The sequence below is a fragment of the Geospiza fortis genome, unplaced genomic scaffold (genome assembly GCF_000277835.1).
Source record: "Geospiza fortis unplaced genomic scaffold, GeoFor_1.0 scaffold359, whole genome shotgun sequence".
NCBI classification, from domain to species: Eukaryota; Metazoa; Chordata; class Aves; order Passeriformes; family Thraupidae; genus Geospiza; species Geospiza fortis.
In genome coordinates this window covers 589,802-602,912 of record NW_005054519.1, presented here as the reverse complement: position 1 = coordinate 602,912, position 13,111 = coordinate 589,802, and the positions used below count along the sequence as shown (strand labels likewise).

General features: G+C 37.4%; 1 protein-coding gene across 3 annotated transcripts in view; it reads left to right on the top strand.

The window, feature by feature from the left end:
• Window positions 1–13,111, top strand: part of CDH8 (cadherin 8) — a 162,314-nt gene that overhangs the window by 91,329 nt on the left and 57,874 nt on the right. For all 3 annotated transcript variants that reach the window (XM_031063641.1, XM_031063640.1, XM_031063642.1), the window contains exons 6-7: window positions 2,382–2,569; window positions 5,245–5,498. In XM_031063641.1, coding sequence (XP_030919501.1) covers window positions 2,382–2,569; window positions 5,245–5,498 — 442 coding nt within the window. The remainder of the gene's footprint in view (window positions 1–2,381; window positions 2,570–5,244; window positions 5,499–13,111) is intronic.

The window sequence follows — 13,111 nt, the reverse complement described above, 5'->3', positions numbered from 1 at the left end:
TATATGTATTATATATATGTGTGCATATATATGTATTATATATATGTTTATATATATGTATATTATATGTGTATATATATGTATGTTATATATGTATATATATGTGTATGTGTATATAATTTTAAATAATATATAATTAATAATAATTTTATAGAGACAGAATTTGACTAGAGCAAGGTTGTTATTTTAAAGAACATAAGTATTTTATGAATATAAACCTAAATATTGAAACATATAAAAAATATATAATACCCAGTGATATATATATATCTATATATCTATATATATTTATTGCTTTAATGATGAGCCATAGTAAAATTGGATCTGGATGTTATTACAAATTCTGCCTTTTAAAAGGTGCCCAGCACCACAGATTAGCCACGACTCTGCCCTTGGACAAGAGCTGAGCAAATCTCACTTTATTTATTTTTTTTTTACACTGTTGAAACACAGTTTGCATTTGCCTGGAAAGGAAAATAAGAAAGGATCAAAGTTACAATAAGCCCAGCCAGAATGAAATAGAAATTCATAAGATGTAATACATACTGCTTGCACAATAAATGGTAATGAGCTCGGGAAACAGGGTGTTCTATCAGGTTATTGTTTCCAGGCAGGACAGAAATGTATATTTATGGTTTGATTTCAGAGAGTTAGCCTCCTGGGTTTTAGAAATGAAAAAGATGAACTTTCACTACTTCTGTGATCTCTCTGAAATAATTTTAGAGGCGTTTTATAAGTCACTGAAGTTTTTAACCTGGCAGTTTACCACAGAATTGTAATGAGAGGAACTGTGCACTGCTGTGGAAATCCAGGGCTTTCAAAGATACCCAGTGTGGATATTTTGGTCAGCTCAACACTATGCAACAATTCATAATTCTGGAGAGGAATTTGTGTAAAGGAGTAAGCTGCATCATAACTTTTAAATTTTTCTTAATATTTTGTAAACTGTTTTAATAAATCTGAGAGCAAAATTTCAACTTAATAATGCAATCAGCTGTGCCTGGAGATTCAAACCACAAAGTATGGACAGCAGAGTAAATGATGAATGCATAATTTAATCTCCCAAGGCACTTCATTGCTTTGGCTGCTCATTGTTTTTGAGCCATTATGGATATTCCGAGGAATCGTGATGATCTCCAAATTATCTCTAATAATTTAGCCTAGGAACATTAAAAACAAGTCACTTTGGGATTTCATTGTGTAGCTAATACATGTATTTGTGAATTCCTCAGTTTCCTTCCTATTTTCAACTGTTGCTACTGCAATCACCTACAACAGGTAAAGCCAGAACTCCAGAACATTGTTTTTGGAAAATTATGACCTCCAATTAACAGATTGTCTTAGAACAACAGGGAAGACAGGGAAGAACAAGGCCAGAGTCCTGTGTCAAAATTGTTTTAATGGTCTCTTCTATTATCCTTGAATTCTTTTTGCCTATTTTAACTTCTGAGCAGCATTTTGTTTGATTAGCTCATGTATTAACCTTTACTTCAATAAGAGGCAATTGTAAAGAGGTAAAAATATAAGGAGTCTAGAAGGAATTTTGGGTATAAAATGTTTATCTTCTGATTTTTTAGGGTGCTGATAAGAGCAGGGAGATACAAAAGAAAATGGGTATTTTGGGTTTTGCCTTAAACAAATTTGTACCAAAAATAATATATCTAAATAGATTTTTGATGCTTTTTAGCTTAAAAGGTTTGAAGCAGGTGTGACAAAAAATAAAATGTTGACAATTTGAATGGCAATTTCTAATGGATTTTAGTGTAACTCTCCAACAAATAGTAAATACAGTAATGATTAATATGAAAAGGCATTGTTTCCAGTAAAAAAAATCAAATTTGGGAGTTTCCTTTAATGTTTTCTGATTAGTTTCTTACCACAAAAGAGAGGTGGAAGGGTTCAAATAAACAAAATGAAACTACATTTTAAAAAGTAGTAAATATTTAAAGTTATGCAGAAAATATTTGAAATTATGTAAGTATTTTACACAATAAGTTTTTAAAGAATTAGACCAATTTTTTTGTGGAGTAAAAGCTGAAGTTTCTTGGCTGAATTGTAACTCCTTGTCAATAAATTATCTGCATAAAAAGGTAAGTTCTGCAGTGTTGAAAGGAGCTCAATATTTGTGTTTGCCAACACAAAACATCCCTGCAAGGCAGAAGGAGGAGACTGCAGGAATGGAAAGGACACTCAGCTACAGTGAAGTGAATATTCTTGTGTGAGGTCCACACTGTGCTGCTTTCAGCCAATAACTTGTGCAAATGGGGCTTGGGTCAGCTGCAGATCTCAAGAGTTGGTGTTGGGGATGTGTAAACATTGAAGAGCACCCAGGGGACGCTGGCACCATCTGTAATGTTCAGTCTTTTGCTCTTATTTGTAAGGTCTCTATCACTTCTCAGTGATGGAAGATGTTGCTCTTGGTGAACCAATAGGAAGGGTGAAAGCAAATGACCTGGATATTGGAGAAAATGCCAAATCATCCTATGATATTATTGAAGGAGATGGAATGGATGTATTTGAGATCACTACGGATGCCCAAACTCAGGATGGCATTATTAGAGTGAGAAAGGTAAATCATATGTCTGTTAAAAACATAAATGTTTATTGTGCATGGAACTACCCAGCCAGACTCAGCTCTGTGAGGAGATGCTGCATTTCCAGGGGTTCTTTCATCTATGGATGAGGTGCCAAGCCAGTGGAGTGATGGAAAGGGGTGCACTGGCCATGTTGCTCTGAATTTTCATTGAGAAAATTCACTGGGGAGACATCCATGGGGGCTGGAAATGTTAATCTTATCCATGCTCCCATGTGGTCGCATCATGCAGGTTTTGCTTCCTTGGTTCCAAAAGAAAAGAGCAGATTAAATCCCACTTTGGTGGTGGTTTAAACTTCTGTAAAATCTTGGCTGAGTATTCATCAAATAACTTCTCTCAATTATTTGATTTTCTGTGTAGCTGAGAAAATAAATCACGGTGCATTAATTAAATTACCTGATATGTGAGAGCTTAATCTTCTACCTTTTTCTCATGTTGAACTGTCTTCATTCAATGAACAGGGATTTCAGTGACTTTTATTAAGGAGATTGGTAGTTTCATATGAGAAGTGTCAAATTTGGGCACTAAAGAAAGCCATGTTACCTTTTCTATGCTTGTACAGTCTTGAAGTGTGCAAGGTGAGGTATTTGCATGTACAAAACAAGAACAACACCCAATTATCTACAGAAATATGGGAGAGGCATCATAGAAGGAAACTCCTCTAAAAAGGCCAAGGAAACATTAATTGCAGATTTAATTGTCACTATTTTCTGGGGAAGGAGAAAAAGCTGTTCCTCGTGCTGTGTTCTGAAAAAGGATATTAATATAATTTAGAGCAGTGGCAGAGGGTTTTAACTGCATAGCACAGATCACTCTAAATGAATCTTTGTTTATAAAAAGAAAAAGTAAACAAAACCCAAACCATGATATTCCAGTGAGAAAAGGTGAATCCAATGAGAACAGGTAATTAATATTCCACTTGTACCTGTCATTAAAGAGGTCAGGCAGATTGCCTGTCAAAACTTCGTGTTTTCTCTTTCTCAGTGAGTAGGTTAGCACTGTAGCTTTATAATAAACTGATGTATATTTATCGAAATTTATATTTGTTTTTCTAAAGAGAAAATTATGATATACATCCCAGCTCTTCCTTACTGTTATTTATTGTATGCTGTGGCCTCTCCTGTAAGCTGAGGCAATTAGCCTTTTGCCCCAGTTTCCTTGGCTTTATTTCATAACTGAATCTCAACCATAATGTTGTTTCATATTTTCATTTTGACAGCAATAATAATTTTGGTTCTACTCCAGTAGATGATGTATGGAGGGTACTGCTCACCAACAGATTTTCTTCAGCATAAAATCATGGGCTTTAGACAATGCTGAGTAAATTTTCAATATGATATTCTGATTAGGCATGACTAAATGTATTGGGGTGCTGTCATTTCTGTAAAGCATATGAAAAGCAATTGAAGAAGTGCTACAGGAGCCATGATTGGCAAATTGTGAATATGCTGATTTATAAATCCCCATTCATAATTTCAAAAGCGTACTAATTTAAGAGCTACAAAAGAAGCAAGACATTCTTGTGTTTACTAGAATTTGTGAGAAAGAGCAAATCCCATTAGAGCTTGATTCATACCTGAAAAAAATCCATAGAATTTGAAGATATACATATTGAAGGCTTTGACAGACTTCCTGAAGATTCCTGTTTGTGCTCTTGCTGGTATTTGCATTACAGATTCAGAGTGTCTATGTCCTCTTCTTTTTATCCCTCAGACATTATAATGCAAATCTTAATATCTTTCCAATGCTTGGCAATTTGCATCTTTGAAATTTGAATCGTTGTGAGACACAAGAGAATTATGAAGTGAATATACTGATGTGCTTCAAGACACAAACTTGAATCTCCCATAATGAAAATGTCTAACACTCAAAAGTGTCACAGATTTGGGGTTTATTTGGTGTTTCAGTCCCTTAAATCCACTGAGTTTTCATCTTTTATGAGTTAATATAGGACTGTAAAATAGTAAGAACAGTGGTAACATAGCAGGTATATTGATAGAATAAAGTAATTTGTTTTGTGATTTTGTCTGTGGAGAAAAAAAAAGAGAAATGATACAGAAGTTGAAATTGCTACCGTTTTAAGAAATTCCTGAGAGATGTCTAGCTCATTTACTCCTATAAACTGAAATACAGAGGTACTTGTAGTGCAAGAATATTGAAGTACCTTCTCATATGATTAGCTCTACATTTTGCTTCTCCTGTCCAACAAATAATAATTTCTAGTTCTTTGCATTTCTCACATTGTTCTGGAAGTAATAAAATATTTATTCTTTGTGGAGCAAGTTGAATTTATTTTCTTATCTCCAGCCAGTAAAGCACTGATGAAGTGCATTATTGGTATGCAACTTGTGTCATCCCAAACAAATTTGTAGTATTTGTCTGATAGGTAATTGTAATGGTATAATTCATGAGAGGGGATATTTCAGTAAATTTCTTGTGAGAAACAAGGAAACAGTGCTGTTTTCTCTGAGGTTGGTAAATAAACAGATTTTATAGAAAATCTCGAGGTTGGGTTTCTGGGAGAGGGAAGCGCCTGCATTAAAATGATTCCGTGTGCTTAAAATGCACATAACTCCCATCCATCAGCATTGCAATCGCTTGTTCTCTGCGGCCATCAGTAAATGGCATTTATCTTTGTCCTTCTCAACAGCCACTGGACTTTGAGACCAAGAAGTCCTACACCCTGAAGGTGGAGGCAGCCAACATCCACATCGACCCTCGCTTCCTCAGCGGGGGCCCCTTCAAGGACACCGCCACCGTCAAGATCGTGGTGGAGGATGCTGATGAGCCCCCAGTGTTCTCCTCACCCACCTACCTTCTGGAAGTACATGAAAATGCTGCTCTCAACTCTGTGCTGGGGCAGGTGACAGCCCATGATCCCGACGTGTCTTCCAGCCCTATAAGGTAGGGCAGCTTTAAAGGGTTTTTTGGGAGTGCTGCTGGCTGATCCCAAGTGTATTCCCCACTCACTGTGTGGCTGTTTGCATGCTGTTCTGTTTCTGTGAAAATGCCAGGGTTGGGTTGGGTTTATGATGTTAGATTTATCAGTTCAGATCATTTTCAAAGTCCCCAAAATGCTCCTTGCCATAGGAGTAGTCTTATGAAACAGAGGAAGGCAGTGAAAATGAGAAATGTGAGTGGTTCTTATGAGAAATGAGGTTGGATGGGGTTGAATCATCAGAGTGTATCTCTGCAGTGAATTTAAATAATCCAGTAGTGTCTGCACTAACAATACTGAGTTTGTGCCATGCAGTTGTAAGGTTGTCAAAACATATTTTATATTCCTTTGTCTAAACCCATTCCTGGTTTAAAGATACAAAGTCAGAGATGATTATGCCCATATGACTTCTGCATCTTCAGTTTATAATATTTTCCCTTTCTGATCTAATTTGAACAAAATCTTTTATTCCAGTTGGATCAGATCAGTGGGTTTTATCTCATTTGATGAGCACACATGTTCCCCTCCCCCTTGGTAGTGATTGCATGGTGTGGTGAGTGCTCCAAAGCACATTCTGCTCTGTGTAGTACTGCCTGCTAAAGGCATTAGGAAAACCAACACCAAAATGTGCAATTCATAGCAAAAGTATACGTGGAGAGAGTCTATTTAATAGTAGTCATCACTGTGCATTGCTGCCTCAGGGAATTTAGGGCAGGCAGCATCAGGAGGATGATGTTAGCTGTTATAATCCATCATTTTCTATCACTATCATTTTCTAATCACTGTCACTTCCATCAGGTTTGTTGCAGAGCTGGACTTTAAACCTTTATGTAGAGGCCCTACATTGATGCATATCATAGTATAGTATCTTCAGGATTAGAAATTCAGATTTGCCAACATATTTGGATGCTTTAGGACTTGTGTGTGAAGATGTTGGAGAGTATGTTTGAGTTTTACACAACTTCCTCCTGAGGGGCAGCTCTGATCTCTGCTCTGGGCCAGGGACAGCACCCAGGGAAGAGCTGGAGATCAGGGGAAGGTTCTGCTTCCCCAGAGGTGCTGGCACTGCCCAGGCTCCCAGGGAATGGGCACAGCCCCCAGGCTGCCAGGGATGCACAGGGGGGATTGCTGGGGGGTCTGGGCAGGGGCAGGAGTCAGACTCAGTTAAGGGGATTTTTGAAGGAGTTTTGAACGAGTTAGAGACAGGACCTCTGATTATTTGGGTGAGTCAAAAGTTTAGTGCAAAAGATTTTAGATGTTGCAGTTTATTTTTCTTATCTTCTACGTAGGCAGGAAGGGTGAGTTCAGCTCACATTTCACCACATGGTTCAGAAGGTCACAAGACCTTTAGTTACAGGACCTTTTAAGGAGTTATTGACCAACAAAACACTCCCAACAAGGACATTTATGGTTTTGACCCAATCCTTAAATATTTCATCTTATGGACTCATGGTACAGTGTAAGTTTTCTTAGCCAGTCATGTTATAACACACAAACCTACAGTGCTGCACTCTGAACTCCTTGCTTACCTTTGTAACTAGTTTTATTTTTTCTGTATCTTAAACTCCAAAACTCTAAACTTTACTTAGCTTAATGTGTCTCTGCTTTAAACTATAAATCCACGTTCTCCCTTCTGTCACCTAAGTTTGGAAGCCATCTCCAAGTTCCCAGATCAAATCCTGGTTGAATTCTAAGCTTTAGCTTAGAGGCCCAAAGTTCTGAGAATCCCCTGCATTTCAGATTCCAACACTCAATAATCCTTGTGGGTCCCTTCCCACTCAGGATATCCTCTGATCCTGTAATTCTCATTTGTAAAGCAGACTTTCAAAAGCAGATATCCACAGCATCAGCTATTGTGGATATTTTCACCCCCGACGAGGGGGAGAGAATGATGAGGAGGACTCCATCTTATCAGAAGGCTAATTAATGACTTTATTATACTATATTATTCTATACTATATTACATTATTTTACATTACATCTAAGCTGAATCTGCCAAGCACTCAGCTGCACAGAATCTCATGACTGTCCCCCAACAGTCCTGACACACACACACCTGGCCCTGACAGGCCAAGGAAACCAAACACCATCACCGGGTAAACAATCTCCATATTGCATTCTACTTTGGCACAACACAGGCACAGCATATGAGATGAGAATTGTTTTTCCTTTCTCTGAGGTTCAGAGAATGTGAAACCCAGAAATATTCCTGGGAAGTCATGCCTTGCTTTTCTCTGTGAAGAGAAATGTGGCTTCAATCAGCTACCATGGATTCCTAAACAAAAATACCATAGAATGGCAGAGTTTGGTCTGTCACAGTTGAAGCAGTGGCTCCGGCCCTGATTTTTTTTGCTGCTGCCCACTGGTGTCTGTGAAAAAGACAAAAAAGGTCCTCTGAGAGGAGTGTGAGACCAGCCATGGTGACAGCAAATCTGTGTTCCAGCTCCACAGTAATCTATCTTTCAATGGAACCTCAGCTCCTTCCTTCTGCCTGTTCTGTTTGCTCCTGGCCTGATCCTGGCTCCTCTTCCTCTGTCCCATCCCAGCCTGCCTCCACCCCTGCTTCACTCTTACCTTGCCTGCTTTTCCACTCTTCTGCTGCCCTGGAAATTTTTTTCTCATCTGCCTCAAACTCGTAACAATTCAGACCTTTTACAAACCTACCTCGGTTCTAAAACTTAGCCTTTTTATTCTGTCCAAGCCCAAAAAATGGATCTGAGTAAAAAACTTACCTAGTTTCCACTTCTTCATCATTTTATAAATCAAGAGACATTCAGACTTTTAGAAACAAAAATATTTTGTGTTTGGAAACTGAATTAGAATGTTAATGCTCATCAGGTCATATAAAACCACAACATAAATGAAACAGAACTGGCCAAAATTAATTACATTTTAAAAAAAAGGTAATTTATTAGTATGATTTATGTATTTTCTTTAAATAATAGATATAGTACTTAATAATATTTAATATTTTCTAAAATGTTGGCTTAATACTAATTAAGGAATATACAGAGCCCAATTTTCTGTGCAAATTTTTTGTTCTTGCTTGCTTACCTGATAAATTTGATTTATCTGGGTGAGCTCTAGAAAGCTCAAATTCTTCTAGGTTTTTTTGCATGTGTTTTTTTTTTTTTTCATAAAAACACTTTAAGGACAGAAAATAAATTCAAGTTAGTAATTCTACTATTAAAAGAGGGAAAAATACTGATTGGAACAAGTAGGGAGCAGAAATACTATTCCTTTCTTTCCAGTTTGGAACAAAATAGGAACCTGTCAGGTTCTAACAGAAACATATTCAAGCACTGGTTTTATTGATTGGAATGTACATGTCAGGTGTTAATTCTGTTATTGTAGCATGTATAAATGGTGCAGATTTAATGCATATTTTCTATGATACCAAAAATATCAAACTTTAGTTAAAAATCTGAAAAATAACAGCTGATGGACTGTTTTAGTGTTCCCTGGCCTTTTTAAAATCCCTTTTTTTCCCCTTCAAAACAGAATTTTAGCACATAACAACGACTTGTATTTCAAGGAAATTACATTTGTTCAATAGATATCTGTTCTATCAATATTTAGCTTAGACAGAGCTACTGTGTACATTTGTTATAAAAACCCAGGCAGCACAAACAAAATATGAATCACCTTCTGTGCTCCCAGTACCACGTCTGCTTTGCATTAGTCTGATACACAAAGGCTCCACACATTCAGAGGATTGCAGTGCCACAAATGAAATCAAACTTGGATATCTCTGAATGTGGGAAGAGTCTGATAATTGAGTCAAAGAATAAAATGTTAAAGAATTTAGAAAAGCTATTATCAAATACAGCCTGGAAAGAAGCTTGTGGTCTTAGGGGAAGGTGTCCCTGCCCAAGGCACAGGTTGGAATGAGATGATCTTTAGAGTCCTTTCCAATCTAGACTATTCTATTAATTTCTTATTTCTTAAAAAAAAATAAATTCTTTATCCTCATTTGTAACCAATTCACCAGTAGTTTGCTTTTAATGCTTGCTTAGAAAATATAAAGCATTGTCTGAACTTTCACTTGATCTAAAGGCACAAAGCCTCTCATAGGTTTACAAGCAGGTAAATAAATGGATTTTTGGGGCTGTCCTGTGTGGTGGTGTTTGCAGGGGTCCCAGGACGAGGGAAGGGATGAGAATCTTGACTCCATGTTTCAGAAGGCTGATTTATTATTTTATGATATGTATTACATTAAAAGAAAATGATATATTAAAACTGAAAGAATAGATGCAAGGATTTCATCAGAAGGCTAGCATGGAAAGGCAAGGAATGATAACAAAAGCTGGTGACTCAGAGATTCCAAGACAGCTGGCTGTGATTGGCCATTAATTAGAAACAACCAACATGGACCAATCACAGATGCACCTGTTGCATTCCACAGCAGCAGATAATTATTGTTTTTCTTTTCCTCTGAGCCTTCTCAGGAGAAAAAAATCCTAGCCAAAGGATTTTTCATAAAATATGTCCAGGAAAGTCCTGTGCAGATCCAGGAGTTGGAATTTGATGATCCTTGTGGGTTAGGATATTCTGTGATTCTGTGATATTTTTTCTAATCCATCAGCTTTAAAATAAGCAAAACAAGTTCTTTTTGGTCCTTAGTTGCCATTGTGCAGTGCATGCTACTTAAGGGCCTCCTATTTTTAAGGCTGATGATGAAAAGGCTTTACAGAGTTGGGTAATAATTGCAAATAATTGTAGTTTGTTGTGCTCCAGCCCAGTAATTCCAGGATTTTTTGTCAGGGCCACATCTGGATGCATGCTTCTCCTTTGGGGAAGGGGCCCAGTGAGTCCAGCTGAGCTGTGAGGCTCTACTGTGGGCAGGGTGGCACATTCTGGGAACAGCTCCAGCCCGGGAATGTCATCCCTGGCTGGCACCCAGCTGTGATCTCCAGGGCTGGCACCCAGCTGTGATCTCCAGGGCTGGCACCCAGCTCTGGGCTCCAGGGCTGGCACACAGCTCTGGGCTCCAGTCCTGGCGCTCAGGGCTCCAGCAGTGTCCACTCCAGGCTCCTGGTGTTACTTTCTAAGGATGCTCTGTTCATCTGCAGTGAGTTATCTTGGATAAAGCATGATCCAGGCACATAGCAAAAAGCATGAGCAATAATGTTCCTTCCTATCCAGCCAGTGCCCTCCTATAAATCACTGCCCTTCAGTGCTTTCTCTGTGCAGAGATAAGATTCACTGGAGTAGGTTTTCCCCTTCCTTTTGGCAGAGATTTCATCTTTGGCAGCAGCTGATCATTTTCTTAATTCACAGCAGGCCTTAAAAAACCAGACTCAATATTTTGTGGCTCCCCAATGGTGCAGCTGTTTATCTGTCACTAAGTACCCTGTCCAATCTGCCTGGCATTCATAAAAATGGAGATTTACCACTCCTGGGGTGTCAGTGCTGGGGTTCAAATCTCAGCAGGAGCAGCAAAAAAAGGGTTTTTGCTCCTATTTACATTAGTGCAAATAATGAGTAGATCAAATAAAGTCATAACAGCAACAGTGCAAGAGCAGGACTGAGAATCCTTTCCAGGCTTCTGTTAAACCACTGTGGAGTTGTTCCTATAATTGCCATAGCAGACTCATAAACTAACCCAAACTTCCCAATAACCTGTGCTGGCTTTATGGCAATTTGAAAAGATATTATTTCCCAAGATATTATTTTCTCATTTTTAGAGAAATATATGTTTTATGTATGTTTTATGGATCTGACAATGCATTCCCATTAAAAAGAGTTACAACACCATTATCATGAAAAGGAAACTGCAAATATATTGTTAGTTTTCCCTGGTTTATGACACTGCAGATTTTATTTTTTGGGTTTGTAACAAATATTTATCATATTAAAATCAGGAGAGGTTGTTGTCTTGCAAAGACACACAACTTATGTTAAAAATGTTTCCTCTTGAATTGCTGGGTTTGTGTTGTGAGTAAATACTGCTGGGATGAGATGAAATGTGATATAATAAACTCACAAATGTGTCACTCCCTCTTTTATAACTTCAAAACCTGCATGGCAGGAAGGCTGTGAGTGGAAGTTTAAGGAAGGATTGATCCTTAGAGAAAAACTGTCTTTCCTCAGTGGAATTTATGTCAAGTCAGGTCAGCTAAACACTGAATACCATATGAGCATTTCACATTTTATTTTGTTTATGGACTGGGAAAAATTCTTATATGTTTGATATCAGTAGAGTCCTTTCAGCATCGTTACATACAACTCACAAATGAAAAGACAGTTTTAAGTGGTGACTTCTTACAAAGAGCTGATTGCTGTCTTTTCTTGTAATTTCTTGAGTGAAATCTTAAACCTGTGAAAGGCTGTAAGGTATTTTTTACTAACTTCACTAGTACTAGAATTTTACTTCTAATACTTTAATTGGAACTAGGTAGACATCAAAATACAGTTAAGATCCATTTTCAAACATGATTGCCTGAAGTTAAATACCTACAGCTTTATTCTTCCACACAAGTGACCTGCTTTTCAGAAATACTGAATTTAGAGCAGTTCCCATTAAACCACTGAGAACTGAGTATGTAGAGCTCATGAGAAAATCAGTTTACTTCACTGTCCAAATACACATGCGTGTGTCCAGCTTGGGGCACAGATATTTGGACTTTGACTTCCTATTTTCCTGGTACTCTTCTTACCAAACTAGTAATTTTTCAATGAGTAGAACTAGTTCTTCTGAATGTTCCAAACAAAACAAGTAAATATCTAACAAATCCCATTTTGTAGTTAAGCTGGGGTTTTCCCTCTTAAATCCATTACTTGTGAAGTACCAGCAGTTAAGCTGGGGTTTTCCCTCTTAAATTATTCCCATTACTTGTGAAGTACCAGTGTGATCAGGTTAGCCTTGAACTCTGACAGTGCAGTATTTAAACACTTAAACATTGGGATTTTGATAGGTTTTCATCATTTAGAGCTCTTTTTGAAAGTGAGCTGTATCTTCCAGAATGCATTGCACAAATAATATAATTGCAATGCAACTTTTATTCTAAATATGAAAATATCTGATACTGAAATAAATAAAAAAAAAAAGATGAACACAATAATCCTGAGCTTTGAAATCAGATGCTAATGCTGGGTCTATTAAAATCGATTGTGTTAGGCTGGAATGAGTTTGAGTTCATTGGAATATATTTATTGTAGTGTATAAAGGGACCTGCAAATCAGAATATATTTTGGAAATTGCTTCTACTAAAGCACAAACCAGAATGGAATAGCTGATTTTCAGATAACTATGCCATTCTCACTGTAGTAAAATATGTTCTTTTCCTTTTATTGGGGAATTTTAACAATGTGCTTGCAAAAAGTAGAAAAGTGATGAGAAAGTGACAGTCTGGAGTCACTTTTCTGGCCACTCCATAAGGTAATTGAGTGTGATACCTTATCCTAACTCTCCTAACTATTGTGAGTAATGTAATGTACTGTCTGTAATGCAGAACAGATGTAAAAACTGCCAGTGCATGCTGGTAGCTTCTGTAATACACAGACACAAAGGCTTAAAAGGCTTTTGTATAAATCCACAATCAGGATTCAGTAAAACCCCTTGAAGTCAATTGCTGTT